Source organism: Ornithorhynchus anatinus, chromosome 21 (assembly GCF_004115215.2).
Source record: "Ornithorhynchus anatinus isolate Pmale09 chromosome 21, mOrnAna1.pri.v4, whole genome shotgun sequence".
NCBI classification, from domain to species: Eukaryota; Metazoa; Chordata; class Mammalia; order Monotremata; family Ornithorhynchidae; genus Ornithorhynchus; species Ornithorhynchus anatinus.
Genome location: NC_041748.1, coordinates 9047961 through 9075042, shown reverse-complemented (window position 1 = coordinate 9075042; position 27082 = coordinate 9047961). Strand labels below are relative to the sequence as shown.

At 43.8% G+C, this 27082-nt stretch overlaps 1 protein-coding gene and 1 non-coding gene across 6 annotated transcripts in view; both read left to right on the top strand.

Moving 5' to 3' along the window:
* LOC103164823 (probable C-mannosyltransferase DPY19L1) overlaps positions 1–26425 on the top strand; it is a 121636-nt gene extending 95211 nt beyond the window's left edge. For 4 of the 5 annotated variants that reach the window (XM_029048665.2, XM_029048667.2, XM_029048669.2 and 1 more), the window contains 4 exons: positions 2149–2323; positions 7461–7560; positions 20841–20966; positions 26249–26425. In XM_029048665.2, the coding sequence (XP_028904498.1) occupies positions 2149–2323; positions 7461–7560; positions 20841–20966; positions 26249–26405 (558 nt within the window). In that variant the 3' untranslated portion in view covers positions 26406–26425. The remainder of the gene's footprint in view (positions 1–2148; positions 2324–7460; positions 7561–20840; positions 20967–26248) is intronic. The other variant, XM_029048668.2, reaches the window with a different exon arrangement.
* LOC114806259 lies at positions 7819–7956 on the top strand. Its single transcript, XR_003754294.1, has one exon. It is a non-coding gene; the product is annotated as a small nucleolar RNA SNORA7 (small nucleolar RNA).
* Positions 26426–27082: the final 657 nt, after the last annotated feature.

Below are 27082 nucleotides of genomic sequence, written 5' to 3'. Positions count from 1 at the left end.
AGGGATTTGCTGTACCTGGCAGAGGGAATGCAGTTGATGGGGAAGAAAGGTCAGAGAGCTGAACTTCTGCTCCCACAGAGCCCTCGCTTCCTGACTGTCCCTCTAAACTCTAGCCGCCTGCCTCCAACCACAAGGGTGTGGTCTCCACCTACTTCCTAATCCCTCAGACCACCAGTGTTTGTAGTAGGGAGGGCTCCATACGCTCTCCAGGAAGCCCAGGTTTGGCAGGGAAAACGGCAGGGCCTCCTGCCTTTCCCATCCCTCCGGGAACTCTCTGGTCTCCCTTATCCCCTTGACCCAATCCCCAGTGAAATGATAATAAAAGAAAATGCTCAGAATAGGAGAAATAGGAATAAATTTCTCTCTTTATTCATTACAGTTCATTAAACAGAGTGAATTCAGGTAAAGATGGAGTAGAATGAATGAATGATTGAAACTGATGGGACAAATTAAATCACTCCTCAGGCCTGGCCTGAGTAACAGGGTTTTTTTTAGGTTTCTTCCACTTCCCTCATGCTTTAGTAAATCTCAATGGAAGCAAGCCTTTGCAAAATTGATTATCACCTGTATAAAGCGTCAAAGTTGGGCAATGAATGAACACTAGGTTACCTCTGTTAGGCTAATAAAAATACTGACAGGAAACCCTCCAGCCTCATGTGTTTCTCCTTGGTTCTCTGGAATAATTGGGGGAAAAGCTTGTCAATCAGTCATTCAGTCAGTGATATTTATTAAATGCTTTTCTGTATGCAGAGCCCTGTACTAAGTGCTTGGCAGAGTACAATACAACAGAGCTGGTAGATATATTCCCTGGCCACAAGACTCACTGGTTCAGTCCCTTGGGGTGGGGAGGCTGTGGCCATCAGGCTTCCAGCTCAGGGATCTCCTTGGGGTAGGAGTTCATAGGGTCACTTGGGCCTGCTGAGCTCTATAAGTATTTGCCAAAAGCCACATGAAGTGTCAAATGGCAACCTTATCAGTCATAAGTCCTAGAGCACAGTCAGTGCTGAGAAGCTTTGGCAGGATTCATAATAATTGGGCATGGCCCAAATTGATGACACTTTCTGAGTGTCAGGAACAGCCTGAATCTTAGGGAAACTGGCATCTTGTAAAATATATATTTATACTCAGCCCCATGTGGCACAGGGACTGTATTCAACCTGATTAACTTGTATCTATCACTTAGAACAGTGCTTGACACATAGAACTTAACAAATACAATACTATTATTATTAGTCAGGAAAGGTCTCTTGGAGAAGATGTGATTTTATTTGGGCTCTAACAGAGGAGAGAGTGATGGTCTGTTAGATATGAAGGGGGAGGGAGTTCCAGGACAGAGTGGATAGACCACAGGCCCAGGGGTCAGAAGGACCTGGATTCTAATTCCAGCATCACTGTGTGTCTGTTGTGTGATTTGGGGCAAGTCACTTAACTTCTCTGTGCTTCAGTTACCTCATCTGTAAAGTAGAGATTAAGATTGTGAGCTCTATGTGGGACGGGAACTATGTCTAACCTAATTAGTTTGTATCTACCCCCAGCATTTAGTATAGTGTCAGGCACATAGTAAATGCTTAACAATACATTTTTTTTTTAGTGTGGGCAAGGGGTCGGTGGTGAGATAGGTGAGATCGAGGCATAGAGGAGGTTGACATTAAAAGAACAAAGTGTGTGGGCTGGGATGTAGTAAAAGATCAACGAGGGAGGGTAGGAGGAGGAGAATACGTGGGTTGAATGAGAGATGAGTTGAGGTTTTTTCCAAGGTTATGGGCTTGTGAGATAGGGAGGATGGTGGTAGTGTCTGCAGCGATGAGAAAGACAGGGAGGACCACGTTTGTGTGGGAAAACAAAGAGTACTATTTTGGGCATGTTAAATTTGAGGTATCTGTGGAACACCCAATTAGAGAAGTCCTGAAGGCAGGGGGAAATATGAGACTGCAGAGAGGGAGAGAGGTCAGAGCTGGAAAGGTAGATTTGGGATTCATTGCATAGAGATGGTAGTTGACACTGTGGAAGAGTATGTATAGTAAAAATCTCATCAGCTGCATCTTCTAATCCAGTGGATAATGTGGATGCACTCTCATTCTTTTTTATCTCTTTGTACATAAATGCACAGAATATTTATACAAAACCAAATGATGTCTTTCTTTTCAGTTATTTGGATGGCTCTTTTCCAAGGTCCGTCGTGAGAATATCGTCTTTGGTATTATAGCAGCAATGTCAATTCAAGGTTGGATAAATCTTCAGAATCAGTGGAGCATAGTTAGAGAATGCAGTAATGAGTCACAGGAGGAATTTCTAATGTGGATCAACAGCAGCACCCATCCAGGTAAGGAGTTATTCAGTTATTTATGTTTTACAATTAATTTTTCAAACTAAAATGACAAAATCCAAAGACTAGAAAGTACTCTCAGTCACCAGAGACTCCTAGGCATGTGGAAGAGCTTGAAAGGTCAACTGATCTCCCCTGCTCTTGTAATGGAACCATTCCAGACAGAGGAATAGCTGCCTATACTATTACTAAGAACTTCCAGAGAAAGGGAATCATCAGCTCCATAACTGATGTTCCAGACAAGCTTAAGGGAATTCTTCCCAATAAAAGACCATCCTTATTTGTACTTGTTTTTGTGGAAGTCCAAACAGGGACCATTTCTCCCCCAAATATAGTGATAGTAGTAATAATAATAATAATAATGATGATGTTTGGTAAGTATTACTATGTGTCAAGCACTGTTCTAAGTGCTGGGGAAAGATACAAGATAATCAGGACAGACACAGTCTATGTTCCACATTGGGCTCACAGTCCAAGTAGGAGAGAGAACAGATATTGAATTCCCATTTTACAGCTGAGGTAACTGAGGCACAGAGAAGTCAAGTGATTTGTCCAGAGTCACGCAGCAGACAGGTGGTGGACCTGGTATTAGAACCCTGGTCATTAGACTCCCAAGCCTGGGCTCTTTCTACTAGGCCACGCTGCTAAATAGTAATATTACCTTGAACTTTCATGGTCCTGTGGTAAAAAAAAAAAATGATTTCTATAACATCCCTGGGAGGTAGGAACAATTATCCCCATTTTACAAATGAGGAAACTGAGGGACAGATTAATTAAGTGACTTGTCTATGGTCCCACAGCAGACCGAGAATAAAGCTGGGAAGAGAATCCTTACCTCATAACTTCTAGTTGCATTCAACCATGCTGCCTTCCTTGCCTCATATGGAATGAATATATCCTTGAGTTCCTCCCAGCTCTCTTTCTATTACTCCAACCTGTTTGTTCAGCTTCCTTTCCTACCAGTTGTCATACTCCCAGGCAGTTGTGGTTGGCAGGAGCAATCTGGTATTTATTGAGCACCTTCTATGTGCAGAGCTCTGTTCTAAGCACTTAGAACCAAATACAATGGAATTAGCAGCCATGTTCCTTGCCCATAGCTTACAGTCTAGATAGGAGCTTATAGTCTGAACTCCTCATTTTCTTTTAACTCTCACTTTCAGTCCATTAGTAAATACTGCCTGCTTTTCCTCCCTGAGGTTTCCCTGATCCACCCCTTCCTCCCCATCCAAATGACCGCCACTTTGCTCCAAGCATTTGACATATCCTGACTGGATTACTGTTTCAGCCTTCTCATTAGTGTCCCAGACTCCAGTCACTCTTCTCTTTAGTCCATACTTCTTTCTGCTGCCTGACTCATGTTTCTAACATGTTACTCAGTATTGTTGTTGTCTTATGCTGTCGAATAGTGTCCGATCCATAGTGACACCGTGGTCACAACTCTCCCAGAACAACCCAACTTCCATCTGCAATCGTTCTGGTAGTGGATCCAAAGAGTTTTCTTGGTAAAAATACAGAAGCGGTTTACCATTGCCTCCTTCCATGCAGTAAACCTGAGTCTCCACCCTCGACTCTCTCCTGTGCTGCTGCTGCCTAGCACAAGTGAGTTTTGACTTGTAGCAGTTGGCCTTCCACTCACTAGCCACTGCCCAAGCTAGGAATGGAATGGATAAGCTTCTGCTTGACTCTCCCTCCCATAGTGGAAACTGACAGGTTCCTGGAAACTCTCCAAGTGCGACCCTGAGAGATGGATGCTCAGGATACCTCTCCTCAAAACCCTTCAGTTGTTTACCCATTCCTCTCCACATCAAGCAGAAACTCTTGACTGTCGGTTTTAATCAGTCATATTTATTGAGCGCTTACCGTGTGCAGAGCACTGTACTAAGTGCTTGGAAAGCACAATTTGGCAATGGATAGAGACAATCCCTCCCTAACACCGGCTCCCAGTCTAGAAGAATTGGTTTTAAGCCACTCCATTAACCCTCTCCCTCTTACCTATCAACTCTGTTCTTCCATTTCACCCCAGCTCATACTCTCCATCCATCCCAAGCTAACCTTCTCGGCAGACCTAGTTCTCTATGCTCTCACTTCTGATCCCTTGGTCACAATCTTCCTCCTACCTGGAACTCCCTCTCCCTTTTAAATCTCCCAGATCTCACCTCCTCCAGTGGGCTTTCCATAATTAATTTTTTTCTTATGAGGCCATATCCTTCCAATTACTAGTTCAGCACTTTGCCATCACCTCAGCATTTAGGCACTCACAGCCATCTATAGCCCTCTTGTACATATCAGTTTACATACTCTACTGCTTAAGCACCTACTTGTCTATCTATCCATCTTACCAGTTTCTTCTTCCTCTTTCAATCAGTCATTGTTATTTATTAAGTGTTTTCTATGTGCAGCGCACTGTATTGAGTGCCTGAGAGAGTATAATACAACAGTATTAACAGATACATTCCCTGCCTGTTAGATATCTTCGTCTTCCCCTTTAACAGTGTTAATAATAATAATAATAATAATGATAAGACTTGTTAAGTACTTACTATGTGCCAAACACTGTTCTAAACACTGAAGTAGATACAAGTTATTCAGGTTGGACACAATCCCTGTTCCACATGCGGCTCACACTCTTCATCCTCATTTTTACAGATGAGGTAACTGAGGCCCATAAAAGTTAAGTAACTTGCCCAAGGTCACACAGGAAATGTGGCAGAGCCAGGATTAGAACCCAGGTCCTTCTGACTCCCAGGCCTATGGTCTATCCACTAAGTCATGCTGCTTAAACTCCCTGTGGGCAGGGATCAATTTTTCTACCTCTGTTGTACTCTCCCAACCACTTAGTACTGTCTCTGCAAAGAGTAAGTGGTCATTAAATGATATTGCTCAGTTGATTATTTGGAAAGTAGAAGATAGTGTTGGTGATTGCAAAGCATATTGGCATGTTGGCAAATTTTCTAGGCAGAAGTAGACCTTTGCTATCAGCTTTCCAATACTATAATGATGTCTTTTTCTACAATTTTGGTCTCCTACCCACCCTTGCGTTGAAATCTTCTGTGATGATCGGGCTGTCAAATTTTGGGAGCTGCTATAATGAGCTTATCCAGAATTTTTCTTCCTTCTTTTTGTTCTTCTTGGTTCTTTTACACCACACACTTTCAGTGTGTGCTGTGGATTGAATGCTCTGAGGGAATTATGGAATGTTGTTCCTAAGTGCAAGGAGGACTGGGTCAAACACGAGTTCTGTTGGCAAAAGTAGATTTCCCGCCATAGGAAATGATATTTATTAAGCACTTTCTATGTGCCAAGCACTGGGGGAGATACAGGGTAATCAGATTGTCCCATGAGGGGCTCAGAGTCTTAATCCCCATTTTACAGATGAGGTAACTGAATCACAAAGCAGTTAAGTGTTCAAGGTCACACAGCAGACAGGTGGTGGAGGTGGGATTAGAACCCACATGATTAGAACCCACATCCTCTGACTCCCAAGCCAGTGCTCTTTCCACTAGGTCACACTGACCTTAGGTAGGGTGTGTGGCTGCTGCCATACCTTTTCTGCAAGGCCCTCAGCCTAGACTGACTGTACAGTGGAGTACAGTCCGGTGCTTTGACACCTTTTTACCATGCTGTTTTTCATGCAGTACAATGATACTTAATATAATAATAATTGTGATATTGTTAAGCACTTATTTTGGGTCAAGCACTTTTCTAAGCGCTGGGGAAGATACAAAATAATCAGGTCAGACACAATCCCTGTCCTACATGGGGCTCCCAACCTAAGTAGGAGGGAGAACAGGTATTGAATGCCCATTTTTCAGATGAGGTAACTGAGGCACAGAGAAGAAAAGTGACTCGCCCAAGGTGACATAACAGGCCCATGGCAGAACTGGGATTAGAACCCACGTCCTCTGACTCCCAGGTCTGTGCTCCTTCCCCTAGGCCCACTGCTCCTTATAAAAAAAATGATACATAAGAATAATATAGGAACCTGTAAAGAAATGTCAGTCACCATGGCCCAATCCCAAAACTCTTTATTAATAATTATAATAATAATAATGATGATGGCATTTGTTAAGCACTTACTATGTGCTGAGCACTGTTCTAAGAACTGAGGGACATACAAGGTAATCAACTGACCCACGAGGGGCTTACAGTCTTAATCCCCATTTTACAGATGAGGTAACTGAGGCACAGAGAAGTCAAGCGACTTGCCCAAAGTCACATAACTGATCAGTGGCCAAGCTGGGATTAGAACCCATGACCTCTGACTCCCAAGCCCGGGCTCTTTCCACTAAGCCACACTTTACCCTATAATGTATTCATTTCTATTGACTCTGGTTTTGTAAACACCATTTTATCCATAACCTGAGGTTCATAAGGACCATGGCTTTGCAGTGGCCCAAGTGGGTGTGTTTATCATTTCTGGGCCTGTAGGTTAGTGATGGTGGCTATATATACATATCTATAAATTTATGTACATATCTATAAATTATATATTATAAATTATGTATATTAATATGTCTCCCCCTCTAAACTATAAGCTCCTTGTGAGCAAAGAACTTGTCTACCCATTCTGTTGTACTGTACTCTCCCAAGTACTTAGTACAGTATTCTGTACATAGTAGTAAGTGCTTGATAAATACCATTGATGATGATGATGTGACAGAGTGCTTTTGTTTTGGAGGGAGGTTTAAGAGAATTTACAGGATTTGGGAGGCCAAAGTCTATGGACTGTCTGAATGTGAAATTGGAAGCTCCATAAGAAACTAGATCCAGCTCCTGTCCTGCCCATCAGGGAGACCAATTTAAATCAAAGATACCCAGCTGCTTTTATCTTCTTCATCCTCTCCCATGTGCTGCAGTGAATTCTGTGCTTCTCTAGGATGTTCCCTCTCAGAGATCTACTATCCCAGTATGAAGATCTCTAAAAATAGGTGAGATTCTCCTCTGTCTGGGCTAGTCAAACTAAAGTCTAGAAGAAGGCCAGACATCAGATTAAGTGACATCCCCAAATACCTTACAGCCATATAATGAACTAATATTAATTTCAAAGTGCCTAATTTCTTTACTGATAGAGTATTTTGAATTTCTGAAGAAACTAGCTTCCATTTTCCTGTAAAGCATTGCCTCTGTTTTCCAGATGCTGTATTTGCTGGTACCATGCCTACCATGGCAAGTGTGAAGCTCTCTGCTCACCGACCCATCGTCAACCACCCACACTACGAGGACGCGGGCTCGAGGTCAGTGTTTGTGGGTAAAATTAAAATCGCTTCATTATCAAAGGCAATAAAGGGAGTGGGGCTGGAGATACCGTTTTCATTCCCAAACCTCCTTTTAGCCAGCAGACTCTCTTCTCCCCCAGGAAACCTGATAGAATGTGGATGTTGGTACAGGCATAGAACTTGTCTACTAACTCTGTTGTACTGTTTTCTTCCATTTGCTTAGTATCATGCTCTGCACCCTCTAAGCACTCAGTAAATACCACTTAATGATTGAGTCACCTCTCAGAGTCACATCTGGAGAGTTTCCAGTACTCTACCAGTCCCCACTACAGGAGGGAGAGGCAAGCAGAGGCAAGCCCATTCCATTCCTAGCTTGGGCAGTGGCTAGTGAGTGGAAGACAATCTGCCCCAAGTCAAAACACACCTTTGCTGCACGGCAGCGGCATGGGAGAGAGTCAAGGGAAGAGACTCAAGTTTACTGTGCAGAAGGAGGCAATGGAAAACCACTTTCATAAGTTCATCAAGAAAACTCTACGGATACACTCCCGGAATGATTGCAAATGGAGGTGCGGAGTTCCGGGAAAGATGTTTCCATGGTGTCGCTATAGGTCAGAGACGGCTCGACAGCATAAGATTGATTGTGATACTAGCGAGCAGTAAGCCGTCTAAAAAGAAATTAATTCAGACCTTGTCTCAGACCCTCAAGAGGGGGGAAACAGGTATATAGGGCAAAAATCACAGGTGAAAGTTCAAACCAGAACCATAATGGTAGAAGGTGATATGTCCTTTCTCTCTTTCACACTGTTTCTGCCCCTGGCCATTTGGTCCAAAGTATCACAACGTTTCAGACATTCTAAGTGTTTGGAAAAAATGTGGAACCTCACAATTTGGGCAGGAGGATGAAAGTGGCTTTTAAGCTGATCCTTATGAAATGCGAGGTGGCATTTCTCTGGGTTCCATGGCTGTGCCCCATTCTCTGCCCCTGACTGATTGATAGACTACATTCTGTCTCCAAAAGTCACACCTGAAATGTTCCTTTTTTGGGATTTCTTCTTTTAGAGACTGGTAGGTGATATAATCCTAATTGTTAAGATGAATTTGATCAATCGATCAAAGCTATTTATTGAGCTCTTAGTATGTGAGGAGCACAATACCATACATGACTCCTGTCACAAGGAGCTTACAGTCTAGACATCCATCCTCCTCACATGTCTGCTCCAGTGAAGTTGGGTTGCCAGTGTTGTGTCAGTGCTAGTAATCTAACTTCATTCCAGTTCCTCATTGTCGGGCTACTGACTAGATGTTGGAATACTAATAATAATACTAATAATGATAACTGTGGTATTTGTTAAGTACTTACTATATGTCAGATACTGTACTAAGCACTGGAGTAGATACAAAGTAATTGGTTTGGACACTATCCCTTTGTCACAAAGTGCTCACAGTCTTAATCTCCATTTTCCAGCTGAGAGAACTGAGGCAGAGAGAAGTTAAGTGACTTTCCCAAGGCTACATGACCAACAAGTAGCAGAGACAGGATTAGAACCCAGGTCCTTCTGAGCCCCAGGATTGTGCTCTACCCACTAACCCACAGTATAGAGTTAGATAAACTGTCCGTGGTATGTCAAAGTCTCCCAGCCATATATGATTTGGATACCACCCTAATTTTGTAGAATTATTAAATACCCTGAAGCCCCATTCTGAGGAAATTTTATCTTTTGGTATATGGACTCTATCAATTTTGGTTTCTATTTGTATATTGAATACTGTGCAGCTTAAGTAGCATGATTCGGTGACAGTATTAAGTTCCATTTTGCCCATGAAAATGGTTGTGTGAAGACATTTCTTGGAGTGATGCAGAATCTTGTTTTCCTTCATGCTAATTATTACTCTATGATGGATGGATAGTCGAAAATGAAAGACGGACCTTGGTCCTGTCACTTCTGCTGTATTCTGAGATGAGCATGGAGGCTGAGGCATAAGGCTCGTGGCTGATGGCAGACTGTGCTCATGAAGGTCAGCACTGGGGCTTCTGCAGAGCTTGAAACTACATTTTTGCCTAGCACATTTCACCCTCACTGCAGCAGTTTTTCTTTTGGAAGACTGAGTAGGCCCGATAGCAGATATGACGCCTGAGGACCGATCTGTCTCAGGTCGTGGGCTCCCAAGCACAGGCATCGGTGGAGCACGACCAGAAGCTGGTTTTCAGAGTGTCTTTATGCCTTTCTCTATGGCCTCCTGTGGAACTGGCTTCCGTGCTGAACTCTCCAGAAGAGATCACCTTGGGAATCCTTTTCATTCATTCAATAGTATTTATTGAGCCCTTAATATGTGCAGAGCACTGTACTAAGCGCTTGGAATGTACAATTTGAATCCTTTTATCATCCATATGTGTTAGGTGACCCCACCATCCCAGCTAAACACTGATTGTTATCACCTCGGGACCTGAGATCCTGCTATTTTGCGGGCCCTGGGTGTTCAGGATGTGTCCTTGCCATTCTATGTCGGCTTCCTTCCTCAGTCAATCCACCTGGAGCTGGTCGAGTTATCTTGTAAGCCATCGGTATGGGGCCCTTGCCTCACAGCAGAGTAGGTGTCCATCTTGTCTTTAGGCTGACTATTTCCAGAACTGATGTTCCTAATTTCCAGATGCTGTGCTGGCCATGCCAGTGCAGCTTGAGTGACTTTCCCATCACTGTAGACAGCACCACCATCCTCCCTGTCTCCAGCCGATAGCCTTAGTTATCCTCGACTCATCTCTAATGAGACATAGTGTGTCGTAGCAGATAGAGCACGGGCCTGGAAGGCAGACGGTCTTGTTTTTTAATCCTGGTTCCACCACTCATCTGCTATATGACCTTGGGCAAGTCTATTCACTTCTTTGTGCCTCAGTTCCCTGATCTGCAGAATTAGGGATTGAGACTATGAGCCCCACATGGGACAGGTACTGTGTCCAACCCGACTTGCTTTTATCCACCTCAGTGCTTAGTATGCTTAATAATCGTTATTATTATTATCTCTCTCATTCAAGTGAAGCAATGTGGGCTAGTGGATAGAACATGATTTATATTAATGTCTGTTCTGTCTCCCCACCTAGAGGAGCAGCGTGGCTCAGTGGAAAGAGCCCAGGCTTTGGAGTCAGAGGTCATAAGTTCGAATCCCAGCTCTGCCACTTGTCAGCTGTGTGACTGTGGGCAAGTCACTTAACTTCTCTGTGCCTCAGTTACCTCATCTGTAAAATGGGGATTAAGAGTGTGAGCCCCACGTGGGACATCCTGATTCCCCTGTGTCTACCCCAGTCCTTAGAACAGTGCTCGGCACATAGTAAGCACTTAACAAATACCAACATTATTATTATTATTACCTCTAGACTGCAAACTCACTGTGGGCAGAGAATGTGTCTGTTTAATGTCGTATTCTACTTTCCCAAGCGCTTAGTACAGTGCTCTGCACACAGTAAGTGCTCAATAAATACTATTGAATAATAATAATAATAATTATGGAACTTGTTAAGCACTTATTATATGCCAAACACTGTTCTAAGTGCTGGGTAGATGCAAGTTAATTAGGGTGGACACATTCCCTGTCCCGAATAGGGCTCACCCTCTTAATCCCCATTTTAAAGATGAGGTAATAGGCCCAGAGAAGTTAAGTGATTTGCCCAAGGTCACACAGCAGACTGTGGCAGCATGAGATTAGAACCCAAGACCTTCTGACTTCCAAGCCTGAACTCTATCCACTACGCCATGCTGATTGAATGAATCAGAAGGACCTGGGTTCTGGTATCGTTATGCGCAGGGAATATATCTGCTGATAATGTTGAATTGTACCCACCCAAGCGCTTTGTACAGTGTCTGCACATAGTAAGCCCTCAATAAAGACCACTGATTGATTGTTTCACCTCTTGTCTGCAGTGTGATCTTGGGCATGTCAGCTCACTTTTCTGTACCTCAATTCCCTCATCTGTAAAATGGGGATTTAAGGTTGTGAGTCCCATTTGGGACTGGACTGTGTCCAAATCGCTTACCTTGCATCTACCCTAGCGCTTAGAATAGTGCCTGGCACATAGTAAGCGCTAAACAAATATCGTTAAAAAATTTCAATCTGTAACCAAAGCCTGTCATTTCAACATTCACCACATCTCTAAAATCTTGTCTGTGGGCAAGTCACTTAACTTCTCTGTGCCTCAGTTACCTCATCTGTAAAATGGGGATTAAGATTGTGGGCCTCACGTGGGACAACCTGATGACCCTGCATCTACCCCGGCGCTTAGAACAGGGCTCTGCCCGTAGTAAGCGCTTAACAAATACCAACATTATTATTATTATTATTATTATTAAAATCCATCCTTTCCTGTCCACCCAAATTGCTACGACATTAATGCAATCACTTTTTCTCTTTGTTAAGCACTCACTATGTGCCTGACTTTATACTAAATGCTGCAGTAGACACAAGCTAATCAGATTGGACATAGTCCATGTCTCACATGGTTCTCTCAGTCTTAATCCCCATTTTACAAATGAGGTAACTGAGGCGCAGGGAAGTTCAGTGACTTGCCCATGGTCATACAACAAACAGGAAGCAGAGATAGGATTGGAACACAGGTCCTTCTGACTCCCAGGCCCATGGTCTATCCATTAGACCACGAAGCTTCTCACTTATCCTATCCCTCCTTGACTACTGCATCAGCCTCCTTGCTGACCTCCCTGGCTCTTGTCTCTTCCCACTCTAGTCCATACTTCAGTCTGCTGCCCAGATCATTTTTCTACAAAAATGTTCAGTCCATGTTTCCCCACTCCTTGAGAACCTCCAGGGATTGCCCATCCACCTCTGCGTCAAACTGAAACTCCATACTGTCGGCTTTAAAGCACTCAATCGCCTTGCCCTCTCTTACCTCACCTTCCTGCAATTCTACTATAACCCAGCCCGCACACTTGGATCCTTTCATGCCAACCTATACTCACAGTACCTCAATCTTATCTACTTTGCCACCGATCTTTTGCCCACATCTTGCCTCCGGCTTCTTCATAGCTGACAGATGATCTCTCTCCCCACTTTCAATGCTTTATTAGAAGCACATCCTCTCCAAGAGGCCTTCTCTGACTAAGCCTTCATTTCCTCTTCTCCCACTTCTTTCTATGTCACCTTGCACTTTGATCTGCACACTTATTCACCCCTTCCTCAGCTGCACAGCACCTATGTACATATCCATAACTTATTAATTTATATTAATGTCTGTATCCCCCTCTACACTGTAAGCTCATTATAGGCAGGGAAACGTGTCTACCAACTCTGTTTTATTGGACTCTTCCAAGCACCTAGTACAGTGCTCTGCACACGGTAAGCACTCAAGAAGTGAAATTGATTGATTAACTGATATTGAGATATCACCAGTAGCAGCATTTTGTGAAACACAGTCCCCAAGTAGCCAAATTTTTCTTTAAACTTTAAGCAGCACACCATCGACAGATATCTCTGTGCTCGGAGTTATGGTTCAGGACTTTGGTTGAAATATGACTTTGGACTTTTTCAGACTGACTGCCTGCTCAAACCATTTAGCAGATCATGCAGAACATTCAGTGAGAAACTGAATGTCTTGAAAAATGTTGGACACTAACAAATAATCATCTGCAAACAGATGAAGTCACAGACAAGAATCTTTACCACCTTTGTCCTTGTACAACGTTGCTGCAAACTTAAGAGTCCACCATCTAGGGGAAATTGATCATAAACCCCACATTCCATACCACATGCCATGTACCACCATAGACATTCCATGTGAAAAGCACCTATGATCAGTCAGTCAGTGGTATTTATTGAGCACTTGCTGTGTGCAACTCACCATGTTAAGCATTTAGGAGAATACACTAAGCTAGACATGATCCCTACCCTCATTGAGCTTACAATCTAGCTAGAGAGACAAACATGAAAATAAATTGCAGATAACCAGTAAATGTAGGGAAATGTGCATAAATGCTGTGAGAGTAGGGGCAGGCTGAATACCTAAGTGTAATAAGGGGGTGAGGCAGTAGAAAGGGAAAATAGGTTAGGGGGATGAGAGCTTACTCAGGGAAAACATCATGGAGATGTGATTCTAGTTGGGTCTTGAAGATGGGGAGAGTGCTGGACTGTAGGATATCTGGGGGGGAGGAATTCTAGGCAGGAGGGAGGACTTACTTAGGGATTGACAGTGGGTGAGGTGAGAACGAGGGACTGTGAGCATTCATTCATTCATTCAGTCATATTTATTGAGTGCTTACTGTGTGCAGAGCACCCTACTAAGCACATGGAAAGTACAATTTGGCAACCGATAGTGACAATTCTTACCCAACAATGGGCTCACAGTCTAGAAGGGGGAGACAGACAACAAAACAAAACAAAACAAGTAGACAGGCACCAATACCATCAAAATAGATATTTAGAATTATAGATATATACACCTCATTAATAAAATAGAGTAATAAATATGTACAAATATACACAAGTGCTGTGGGGAAGGGAAGGGGGTTCAGCAGAGGGAGGGAGTAGGGGGTAATGGGGAGGGGAGGAGGAGCAGAGGAAAAAGGGTGTGCTCAGTCCGGAAAGGACTCCTGGAGGAGGGCTTTAAAGAGGGGAAGTGAGCTAGTTTGGCAGATGTGAGGAGGGAGGGCATTCCAGCCAGAGGTAGGATGTGGGCCAGGGGTGGATGGCGGGGGGCAAGAACACGGTACAGTGAGGAGGTTAACAGCAGAGGAGCAGAGTGTGTGGGTTGGGCTGTAGACTGAGAGAAGGAAGGTGAGGTAGGAGGGGTCAAGGTGATGGAGAGCTTTGAAGCCAAGAGTGAGGAGTTTTTGTTTCGTGCTGAGGCTGATAGGCAACCACTGGAGGTTTTTAAGGAAGGGGGTGACATGCCCGAGCATTTCTGTAAAAAGACAGTATGGGCAGCAGAGTGAAGTATAGACTGAAGTAGGGAGAAACAGGAGGATGGGAGATCAGAAAGGAGACTGATGCCATAATCCAGTCAGGATATTATGAGAGCTTATACCAGTAAGGTAGCAATTTGGATGGAGAGGAAAGGGCAGATCCTTGGTGATGTTGTGAAGGTGAGACCAGCAGGTTTTGGTGATGTATTGGATGTGTGAGGTGAATGAGAGAGCAGAGTCAAGGAAGACACTGAGGTTGTGGTCTTGTGAGACAGGAAGGATGGTAGTGCTGCCCACAGTGACGGAAAAGTCAGGGAGAGGACAGGATTTGAGGGGGAAGATAAGGAGCTCAGTCTTGGACATGTTGAGTTTTAGGTGGTGGGAGGACAACCAAGTAGAGATATCCTGAAGGCAGGATGAGCCACTAGCCTGGAGGGAGGGAGAGGGAACAGGGGAGGAGATGTAGATTTGGGTGTCATCTGCGTAGAGATGATAGTTGAAGCTGAGGGAGTGAATGAGTTCACCAAGGGAGTGAATATAGATGGAGAATGGAAGGGGACCAAAAAGTGACCCTTGAGGAACCCTTACAGTTAGGGGATGGGAGGGGGAGGAGGAGCCTGCGAAGGAGACCAAGAGTGAATGGCCAGAGAGATAAGAGGAGAACCAGAAGAGGATGGAGTCCATGAATCAAGGTTGGATAACTAGTTGAGGAGAAAGTGATGGTTGATAGTGTCAAAGGCAGCTGAGAGGTCAAGAAGGATCAGGTTAGAGTAGGAGCCTATGGATTTGGAGTAGGTTGATATTAGAGAAGCAAAAGTGTATGGGCTGCATTGTAGTGGGAGAAGAATCATCCAAAGTCCTAAAAGCATTAATTTAGGAACTGCCATATATAGATGACTGCACCTTAAAGACAGGCATCCAAGAAGACCTGTAAGCTTCTTCACTGAATGAACCGGCCATTACAAGCTATCAGCAAATCTAAAGAACACTGATGTAGCAGCCTGCCCTAGAGAATAATAATAATGATAATGGTATTTGTTAAGCACTTACTATGTGCCAGGCACTGTTCTAAGCACTGGGGTAGATACAAGGTAATTATGTGTCCCACGTAGGATTCACAGTTTTAATCCCCATTTTACAGATGAGGGAACTGAGGCACAGAGAATTGAAGTCACACAGCTGACAAGTGGCAGGTCTGGGAGTAGAACCCATGACCTCCAACTCCCAAGCCCGGCTCTTCCCACTAAGCTGCGCTGCTTAGTGGAAGCCAGACACACAACCAAAAATTGATATTGGCAACCTTGGATTTAGTACTGTTACAGAATTCTGTTATTTAGGTAGCACACTGACCAAGGATGCAGTGATGGACAAAGAAGTAGAAATTTGAATTTAGGAGGCCAGCCCATCCTTTAGGAAACTGTCGAACAGAATGTATTGGCAGCATGTTATTAGGATCCTTACCATTGGCTTTAAAAAACTGAATCAGCTCATTCCCACTTACCTCACTCATCTACCACAGTCCAGCCCACACACTCCACTCCTCTAGTATCAATTTATTTACTGTGTCCCAATCTCATCTATCTCACCCCTGACCCCTTTCTCAACATCCTGCCCCGTAGCTTGGAACTCCCTCCAACTCCATATATGCCAAACCACCAACCACTCTTTCCTTCTTCAGAGCATTACTAGGTCACATCTCCTCCAAGAGGCCTTCCCCGAATAAGCCCTCTTTTCCCCAGCTCTCTCTTTTCTGCGTTGTCTATGTACTTGAATCTGTGACCTTTGGACATTTTACATATATTTAAGTTTTATGTTATAAATTATTCATATTAATGTTTGTCTCTCCGTCTAAACTGTAAGCTCGTATGTACAGGGAATATGTCTGCTAATTATGTTGTATTATACTCTCTCAAGTGCTTAGCCCAGTGCTCTGCACACAGTAAGCACTCAATAAATGCAATCAATTCAATTCACTTCATTTGTATTTGTTGAGCCCTTACTGTGTGCCCAGCACTGTACTGAGCGCTTGGGAGAATACAAGACAACAGAATTAGAAGACAGATTCCCTCCCCACAATGAGCTTACAGTCTTGGGGAGGTGGTGGGGAGAGATGGACATCAATACAAATAAATAAATTACAGATATATATATAAGTGCTGTGAGGCTGGGTTTGGGGAAGAACAAAGGAAGCAAGTAAGGTGATGCAGAAGGGAATGGGAGAATGGGGGGGTTAGTCTGGGAAGACTTCTTGGAGGAGATTTGCCTTCAATAAGACTTTGAAAAGGGGGGAGAGTAATTGTCTGTTGGATTTGAAGAGGGAGGGCATTTCAGGCCAGAGGTAGGAGATGGGCTGGGAGTCGGCAGTGAGATAGGTGAGACTGAGGTTCAGTAAGAAGGTCAACGCCAGAGGAGTGAAGTGGGCGGGCTGGGTTGTAGAAGGAGAATAGCGAGGTGAGGTAGAAGGGGCAAGGTGGTGGAATGCTTGATTGGTTGAATAAGGATCCAGACCAAAATAAAGGCCTCAAGAGCCATAGTGCTGCCCAACCCCCTCTACGGATGTGAGAGTTGGACCTCATACCAACGCGGCATCCCTCATACCAACGTGGCATCCTTCAGCATTATTTTGGGCTAAACTCAAAATCCAAAGACAAAACAGAGCAACACACAATGATGTTCTGGAATGAAGTCACAGGGAAGTTAAGTGCCACTTGTCTGTTGTGTGACCTTGGAAAAGCCATTTAACTTCTCTGTGCCTCAGTTACCTCATCTATAAATGGGGATTAAACTGTGAGCCTCACGTGGGACAACCTAATTACCTTGTATCTATCCCAGTGCTTAGAACGGTGCTTGGCACATAGTAAGCACTTAACAAATACCATAATTATTAATTATTATTATTACTATAAGTTAGTCTCCTGACAATGAAGCTACACTCACCCAAATATAGCTACGCTGGGTGAGATGCAAGAAGAACAAAGAACACAGGATACCCAAGCAGCTACCAAATGGAGAGCTGTGTGAAAGCAAGAAGAACAGAGGAATATTTTAAGGAGATAGAACAACAAAATCTCAGACAGTCCTGTTTCCCAGCAGGAAACTGTGAGTCAGTTGCTGTGGATAGACCGGCATAGCATATTTCATTTAATAAGCAAGCAGCTCCTTTAGAGCCGAACCTTGTGGGGATCGAGAGACAAGGTCAGGGGTAGTTTATAATTTCTAAGTGGTTTCCCTTCAATACTTCTAAAGAGAAACACTAGAGATGGAAGGGAATGTGCAGTTTTAGAAACAGGTCTTTAACCAATTTTTCAGGGATGAATCTGTGTGCCATATCTGTAAAAAAGTTTCTAACATACTAGAGATATAATGGTTTATTATATTCAGGGTCTTTTAAGGTGGAAAAGATACTGTATTCCCTGAACCCGCCCCACCCCGCCTTAGGCCAGTGGTTTCTCGTTTTTTCAACCTGAAAGCAAAAAGGGAAGTTGAGGTTTGACTTTCTGGATGATTTTATTCTGTCTTTCTCTCTCCTTCAGTCCCTCCTTCCTCCTCTCCTTTCCCCTTTCCTCTCTTTACTCTTCTCTCTGGCACTCCTCCTCCCCTTTACCCCTCCCTCCTTCTCTTTCTTTCCCTCTCTCTCTCTCTCTCTCTCTCCCTCATTCTCTCCCTCCCTCCTATCTCCTAAGAATTCCTGGTCCTGACTTCAAAGACGAATTGAGAGGGGGCACTCATATTGCCTGTCTTCTGGGTAGTGCTGCCAGTGAGGGCTGTTTACCTTTCAGGCAACACAGCTTCTTTATTCAAAATGAACAAAACGCCTCCTTTATTGCTGCATATCATGTCAATTTGAATTGTGTTCGAGGGTGTCTTACCATATTAGTACAATAGTGCCATATCAACTTACCATATCCTCCTACCTTCAATTCACGTGGCCATCCCCAGGGCACCCAGGTCATGAGCTTTCCTCCCAGATTTCATTCTTGGTCTCAATTTGTCACTTGATAACAGATAAGAGTTGCAGATGATGCTGACAAAAGTGGGCAGGAGTCTAGATGGGTTACTGGTTGCTGATCCAATAGAAGCTCCTCAAGGGCAGGAATCAAAGCTTTGGGCTTTTACTGTGCTTTCCCAAGAACTTAGTACAGAGGCCTGCACCCAGTTGGTCTTCTATGAATGCATGGAAGCAGCTTGGTCTAGTGGAAAGCAGGCCTGGGAGTCAGAGAACCTGGGTTCTAGTCCTGGCTTTGCAAAAGGTTTGCTATGTGATCTTGGTCAAATCACTTCACTTCTCTGTGCCTCCATTCTCCTGTTATCCCTCCTATTTGGACTGTGAGCCTCATGTCAGGTGGGAACTGTATCCAACCTAATTCACTTGTCTCTAGAGAAGCAGCGTGGCTCAGTGGAAAGAACACGGGCTTTGGAGTCAGAGGCCATGAGTTTGAATTCCAGCTCTGCCACTTGTCAGCTGTGTGACTGTGGCAAGTCACTTAACTTCTCTGTGCCTCAGTTACCTCATCTGTAAAATGGGGATTAAGACTGTGAGCCCCACATGGGACAACCTGATTCCCCTGTGTCTAACCAGCGCTTAGAACAGTGCTCTGCACATAGTAAGCGCTTAACAAATGCCAACATTATTATTAACAGTGTTTGACACATAGTAAGTGCTTAACAAATACCATAAAAAATGGAAGTTTTTGCAGTCTTGCTATGTGTTTCTCATTTTCACTCCAACTAGCTTTGACTGGAGCTTGTTGCAATGTCGATGCCTAATCTGTTTACTTTCCAAAGGGTTGTATTGATTTGTTAATTCTTTGACATCCAAGTAACTTTCAGCAGAGCACCCTTTCTCAAGGAGAATGTGGTGGGAATTTTTAACTCTGTCTCCAAAGGGCACCTTTGACTGGAAGTGAATGTCCTCACAACAGTGTAGTGTATAACCTCAGTCTATATGCTAATTATCTATAGTGCTTTGCATATGCTGCAAAGCAGTGTGCAATCCACTGTATAAAAAGTCGTGTTATTTAGTCTGTTTTACGTTATTAATGTTCCCAGCATTAGATTACACTAGCAGAAGTTCCCAGTATCAACTGGGAAATAATGGCTTAAAATACATGTCAGATGTTCTCTATCCCACTGACAAGGGCCCAGTGCAGTGGGCCTTGGGTACACAAAAGCTTGAAGAGTGAAATATGCCCCCAGCTGCCTACCCCAAACCTCAGTCACCTTACTCTGACTGGGGACAGGAGCTGCCCACCCCAGGTTTGACATGCCAGGGCGAACAGTTCTGCAAGGAGTTGGGGTGGCTGGGTCCTTGCAGTGGTGAATGAGGAGGACCAGGACTGGGTAAGCCAAAAGTCAAAGTCCTAAAGCTGCATATAATTATCATAGTCATAATATGGTATTTGTTAAAGACTTTCTGTATGCCAAGCACCATGCTAAGTGCTGGGGTAGATTCACCACATTTAGATTGGACACAGTTCCTGTCCCATAAGGCTCACAGTCTAAGTTGGAGAGAGGAGGATTCAATCCCCATTTTACAGAGGAGGTAACTGAGGCACAGAGAAATGAAGTGATATACCCACAGTAGCACAGCAGGCAATTGGCGGAGGTGAGTTTAGAAGCCACATCCTTTGACTCCCAGGCCCAGGCTCTTTCCGCTAAGCCACGTTACTTCTTATAGTTGGTCTCCCCCTGAAGCCAGCGTGAAGAAGCGTGGAGAAGCAGCGTGGCTCAGTGGAAAGAGCCCGGACTTTGGAGTCAGGGCTCATGAGTTTGAATCCCAGCTCTGCCACTTGTCGGCTGTGTGACTGTGGGCAAGTCACTTCACTTCTCTGTGCCTCAGTTCCCTCATCTGTAAAATGGGAATGAAGACTGTGAGCCCCAAGTGGGACAACCTGATTCCCCTATGTCTACCCCAGCGCTTAGAACAGTGCTCAGCACATAGTAAGCGCTTAACAAATACCAACATTATTATTATTATTAAGCCTTTCTCTGAAGCCCTGAAGACCATTTGGACATGGCTGAAATCAGGCAGGCTAATTTCCTTCAGCATACGTAGTTGCTCCTAACCCAGGAACTTCCTCAGTCTCTTCAATCGGTTCTCTCTCACTCAAAGAGAAGCAGCGTGGCTCGAGTGGAAAGAGCACGGGTTTGGAGTCAGAGGTCACGGGTTCAAATCCCAGCTCGGCCACTTGTCAGCTGTGTGACTTTGGGCAAGTCACTTCACTTCTCGGTGCCTCAGTTCCCTCATCTGTAAAATGGGGATTAAGACTGTGAGCCCCACGTGGGACAACCAGATTCCCCTGTGTCTACCCCAGCGCTTAGAACAGTGCTCGGCACATAGTAAGCTCTTAACAAATACCAACATTATTATTATTAACTTACTCTTTGTCTTGAAAGGGCCAGAATGAAAACTGTTTATGCCATGTACAGCCGGAAACCGGCAAAAGAAGTGAAGCATCAACTTTTAAACTTAGGTGTGAATTACTACGTATTAGAAGAGGCATGGTGCGTAGTGAGAACTAAGTGAGTATTGACCCACCTCAGAATCTATTTACCAAATTATGAGAAAGTATCATTTTTCTGTTGGTAGATTCCATCCTTTGGTACTTTTTTTAAGTTGTATTGCTCTTTGAACCAAACTCTAGGAAAAGCCACTCCAATTGGAAGAAGAGATCGATCATACTTTTAATTCCGTAGCTCGTGATGTCAAAAATGCGCGAACCCACCCTGTCCATTGTGAAAAGAAAGGGAGACTGTTTAAGCCGGAGGCATTTTCCCCTCAGATAGTGATGAGCAAGATCATCATTAGCATCATGGTATTTGTTAAGCACTTACTATATGCCAAGCACTGTTCTAAGTGCTGGAGCTAGTGAGATCCCTCTCCCAGCCCGTCACCCCTCAGAGGGGGCCATGCACCCCAACCTCCATCAAGGCAGGGCGTAGCCTTGGCTTGGTGCCATTTTAAGGAGGAGGTAATTGATTCTCTTGTCAGCACTGCCACATTCATTCATTCGTTCAGTCGTATTTATTGAGCGCTTACTGTGTGCAGAGCACTGGACTAAGCGGTTGGAGAGTACAATTTGGCAACAGATAGGGACAGTACCTACCCAACAACAGGCTCACAGTCTAGAAGGGGGGAGATAGACAACAAGACAAAACAAAAGAAGTAGACAGACATCAATAGCATCAATATAAATAAATAAAATTATAGATATATACACACCATGAATTAAATACGTAGAATAATAAATATGTACAAATATACAAAAGTGCTATGGAGCAGGGAGGGAAGGTAGAGCTGAGTGGGGGAGTCATTTCCACTCCCTTCCCTTCTGATGATTTCTCCATGGGAGGGGATACTGGAAAGCGTTAAGTAGGCATCCATGCAGGGGTCAGTTTCCTGGACCTGCTTCTCCCCAGCCCAAATCCTGAACAATTCAGAGTTCAGTGCCTTCAGTCCAGTCAGAATTTGCCTGTCCGGGGACCTCTAAATCTCTGCTGTGCATTGTGGTCCTGCCTGAATTCCACAGCAGCAACAGGGAGAAGAGATTTCTATGTCTTTTTGGGAGGCTTTATCTCCAGTTGATCTCAGAGACAGAAGTGTCCAAATAAAAGAAGGTCAAAGCATACAGTCATTTTTACTATAATGAGTGTTTTTTTTAATCCAGTCTGGGTATGACATGATGGAAGTATTAGGGAACTTTCTTTCCACAGCACAAGTCCATCTGGGCATAAAACAATCCTAAAGATGGTGACAGAAGATTTAAGAAAGCAGTCAGCCAATGGTATTTACTGATTGTCTACTGAGTACAAAGTGCAGAAGAACCACACAACCCCCTCTTTAAGGAATAGAGATTAAATCAATATTCACTGTACCCGCCCCCCCAAAAAATGACACAATCTTCAGTTTCCCCTAGTTGGGGGAATATAAACCAAAACTACGAGAAAACTCTGCAGCAGAGACGTGAGAAATAAAATGAAGTTTTAGCTTAGCTATCTCTAGGCTGATACTCTAGGCTGATACTCTAGGCAGAGTTTCATCTTGTTTCTCCTCCAAAGTTCAAGGTCAATCAGTGGTATTTCTTGAACACTTACCGTGTTCAAATCACCGTACTAAGCACTTGGGAGAGTACAATAAAACAAGAGTTGGTAGACACATTCCCTGCCCACAACGAGCTTACAGTCCATTTGACTTGTATACTTCCGGTGGTGGGGTTCTGCAACCTCCCTGGTCTTGGCTTAATCTTCAGCTTGAGAAGAGAGCAGGTGAGAGTCAGGAGCCAAGCGAACCAGGTGTCTACTGCCTGCTCCTTTAAAGCCTTTCCCTTTCCCTGAATCATATCCTTCTTTGTCATTGGCCTCGATAATCATGACTTAACTAGGTCCTCAAACAAAATAAAGGCCAAAGTCTGTGTTTAATCAGTATTACACTTGGCAGGAATGCCAGCAGAAAGATTCAGATCCTGAGATTTGCCACTGAAGACGCATGGATGAGTAGAGAGATACAGGGAGGTTTGAGCCTCACAAATTGCAAAAGAAACTCCATAGGTCCCTGACTTGTTTTACCACTTGATTGGTTGAACAGAGAAAGAAAAACCTTAACCCATGTAATTCTTTTTTTCTTAGAATTTGTTAGGTGCTTACTGTGTGTTGAGATAGATACAAGCCAATCAGGTTGGACACAGTTCACATGGGGCTCAAGTCTCAATCCCCATATTTCAGATGATGAAACTGTGGCAGAGCCAGAATTAACACCCTGGTCCTCTGCCTTCCAAGGCCCAGGCTCTTTCCAAAAGGTCTTGCTGCTTCTGAAAGAAGAGAGTGGACTATATTGTCAAAGGTGGCTAAAAGGTCAAGGACACTTAAGAAAGAGTAGAGGCCATCAGATTTGGCAAGAAGGAGGTTACACCTGGTACCTTCAAAGCATGCAGTCTCAGTGGAGTGAAGGGGGTTGAAGTAAGTCAAGAGGAGAGTTGGAGGAGAAAGGGGAGTCAGCAGATATCTATCTACAACTCATTTGAGGAGTTTGGTCAGGAAAATGATCAGAAGCATGGAGCGATAACTGGAGGACCTCATTGAGCTTTCTGCACCCAAGTCATCATTGCAAGTTGCCCAAACAAATGGAGTTGTTATGCTCTCTCCACCACAGCTAAAATTTTGGATTTAAGAGGTCTTGCATCCATTTGCAAGAAAGCAGATGGATTTATAAAATAATTACCCTTTACCCATGTCCTCTGTCTGGCCTAGAACTCCCTCCCTCTTCATAGATAACAGGCCACCACTTTCCCAACCCTCAAAGCCTTACTAATCAACTGTACTTATTGAGGACTTACTGTGTTTGGACCACTGTACTTAGCACTTAGGAGAGTATAGTATAACAGAGTTGGTAGACACATCCCCTGCCCACAAGCTTACAGTCTAGAGCCTCATTAAAATCACATCTCCTCCAAAAACCCTTCCTAAATAAGCCCTCATTTCCCCTATTCCCTCTCCCTCCTGCATCACCTATGAGCTTGGATCTCTACCCTTCAAGCACTTGATATTCATCGCACTTGATATTCATCCCAACCTCATTACATACCAGTAATTTATTTTAATGTCTGTCTTCTTTTCTTAGCCTCTTAACTCCCTTTGGGCAGGGAGCATGTCTACCTTTGGTATTGTGCTTTCTGAACTGCTTAGTACAGTGTTTGCACACAGTAAATACTCAGAAAATCCAACTGGTAGCTCAACAAAGACTCTGGTGGAGAGTGGTGTTCAAAGGTGTGGAAAAGTCTTTCAGAAGAAGTTATCCTGCTACAAAGCAGCGTGGCCTAATAGAGTACAGGTCTGGGAGTCAGAAGAAGCTGGGTCCTAATGCTGACTCTGCCAATTGTCTATTGTGTGACTTTGGGCAAATCACTTCACTTCTCTGTGCCACAGTCATCTCTTCTGTAAAATGGGGATTAAGCCTTTGAGCTTCATATGGGACACGGACTGTGTCCAACCCGATTAGTTTGTATCTACCGCAGTGCTTAGTACAGTGCCTGGCTTACAAATACCATAAAAAATACAAGGTCTTTTATGAAGAAGATGGCTGTTGTTCAATTTAAACTAGACTTGTCTCAAGATATTGGGGATTCTTTGGAGAAGGCTTGTGAAGGAGGTGGATCATTAAAGTGTCAAAGAGGGGTTGAGCTGTTGGATTTAGACAAGGGTGGAGTTCTAGGTCGGGAAACAGCGTGAACCTCAGAGGACGAGAGTTGAGAGTGAGGTGCAGTTAGACGGTGAGCAGGGGAGGACCTATAAGTATGAGCTGGGGTGAAGCTGGTAAGATGGGGAGTTGGTAGAGAGCCCTGAACCCAGTTGTAAGGAGTGCTTGCTTGATGCTGAAGGAAATAGGAAGCCACTGCTGCTAAGACCCTAGTTGGTTCTTTTAAAGGGTTTACTATGTGTCAAACACTGTTCAAAGCGCTGTAGTAGTTGGAAGTCATTAAAGTTGGACACAGGCCTTGTCCCACATGGGGCTCACAGTCTAAGTAGTAAGAGTCCTCTTGGGCCAAATACTCATTGAATTTTATGTATCCCAGTGCTTTGACCAGTGCTTGGCACATAGCAAGTGGTTAACAAACACCATCACACTGAAGAATATTCTTAAATGCTCCCAGAATCTCAGTGCAATTTCAGACCACAGTGAGACACAGTGGCATAATCTTTACTGCTGTGGAAATGAGAGAAATACTAGAACAACCTCAAGACTTCTCCAGGATCATTATCAGTGGTACTTATTGAGCACTATTGTGCGCAGAGCACTGAACTAAGCACTTGGGAGAGTGTAATACAGCCTAGGCAGCAGACACATTCCCTTCCTACAATAAGCTTAGAGTCTAGAGATGTCAGTTGTGTTAATATTTCACATCAGCAGTAAACCTGGGCTTTGAAAACATTCAAAAAGCTTGATTGCCATGAAACATTTATCATGACACTAAAGTAACTCCACGATATGCCGAAAGAACCACACTTCCTATTGGAAGATTCTATCCATCTGATTGGGTAGGTCAGAAAAGTCCTTGCCCAATTAATTGGAAAAGCAGTGAGGCTAATGGATAGAATATGGGCCTGGGAGTCAGAGGACCTGGGTTCTGGTCTTGGCTCTGCTACTTGTCTGCTGTGTGACTTTGGGCAAGTCGCTTCATTTCTCTGTGCCTCAGTTATCTGTAAAATGGGGATTAAGACTGGGAGCCCTATGAGGGACATGGACCGTGTCCCACCTGATTAGCTTGTATCCAACCCAGTGCTAAGTACAGTGCCTGGCATAGAATAAGTGCTTTACAAATACCATTAAAATAAAATGTTAAAACTCCATTATACCGTGTGCACATAGAGGTTATCATCTGCTACTTTGGTGCATTTGCCATTTGAAAGGCTTATTGCTGTTTTTAATTTGCCATTTATCCTCCTGATATTTTTTCAAGGGAGAGCAACCTTTCTCCTGATTGTTATTATCATTATATCAATCAATGGTATTTATTGAGGGCTCACTGTGTGCAGAGCACTGTGCTAAGTGCTTGAGAGAGTACAACAGAATTAGACATATTCCCTGCCCATAACAAGCTTACAGTCTAGAGGAATCATATTGTATTAGATAACAAAATAATGACTAATATTAAGTGTTTATTGTTAAGTACTTGAAATTTTAAAACAGAAATGCAAAGCTTGGTTCGCATCAGTTTCATTTCTTACTTAGAAAATAACTTGGAAGTTGAACGTACTGTGTGTATTTTTTGTATGTATCTGTAGTTTAACATACATAACTATTTTTCTAGGCCAGGTTGCAGCATGCTTGAGATTTGGGATGTGGAAGATCCTGCCAATGCTGGCAGAGCTCCTTTATGTAACATCTTAATTGAGGATCCGAGGCCACACTTCACCACGGTCTTCCAGAATAACATTTACAAAGTTTTGAGAGTTACTAAAAGATGATAAAGTGATGAAACCCTCCAGTTCAGAGTTGGATCACTATTGAATTTCAAACCCCCCAAATTCCATGAGTGGTCCCCATCTTTCTCCTTCCTTCCTCCTCTCCTTCTGCTTTGTAATGTGACAGAAAGCCTCTAGCAAAACATACGAGGGACCTTCCTTTAGGTAGTGTGGGGGCAGGGGGGGAGTTGTAGCCATAGCTGGGGAGCCCAATGGTGGGAGTTAGAGGAACAGAGAAGCTAGTCAGTCTTCTTTATTGTTATTTCTCCTCCTTTATTTCCTCCCAACTCCATCTCTTTCTCTTCTGCTGATGCGACCATTAGCACCATTCATTCAATTCATTCAGTTGTATTTATTGAGCTCTTACTGTGTGCAGAGCACTGTACAAACCACTTGGAAAGTAAAATTCAGCAACAAAGAGAGAAAATCCCAGCTCACAACTGGCTCACAGTCTACTTGCTGCCTCCTGGGCTTTTTTCTGATGGTTTAGGGTACCAATTTGCTCTTGTATTGCCTGTCATCATCCTCATTATAAATGGTACTTATTGAGAGATTACTGTGTGCAGAGCATTGTACTAAGCGCTTGGGAGAGTGCGATGCCACAGAGTTGGCATTTGAGTTGAGTTGAGTTTGATGTATGTACTGAAGAAGAGAGAAGTAGCATGGCCTAGTGGGCAGAG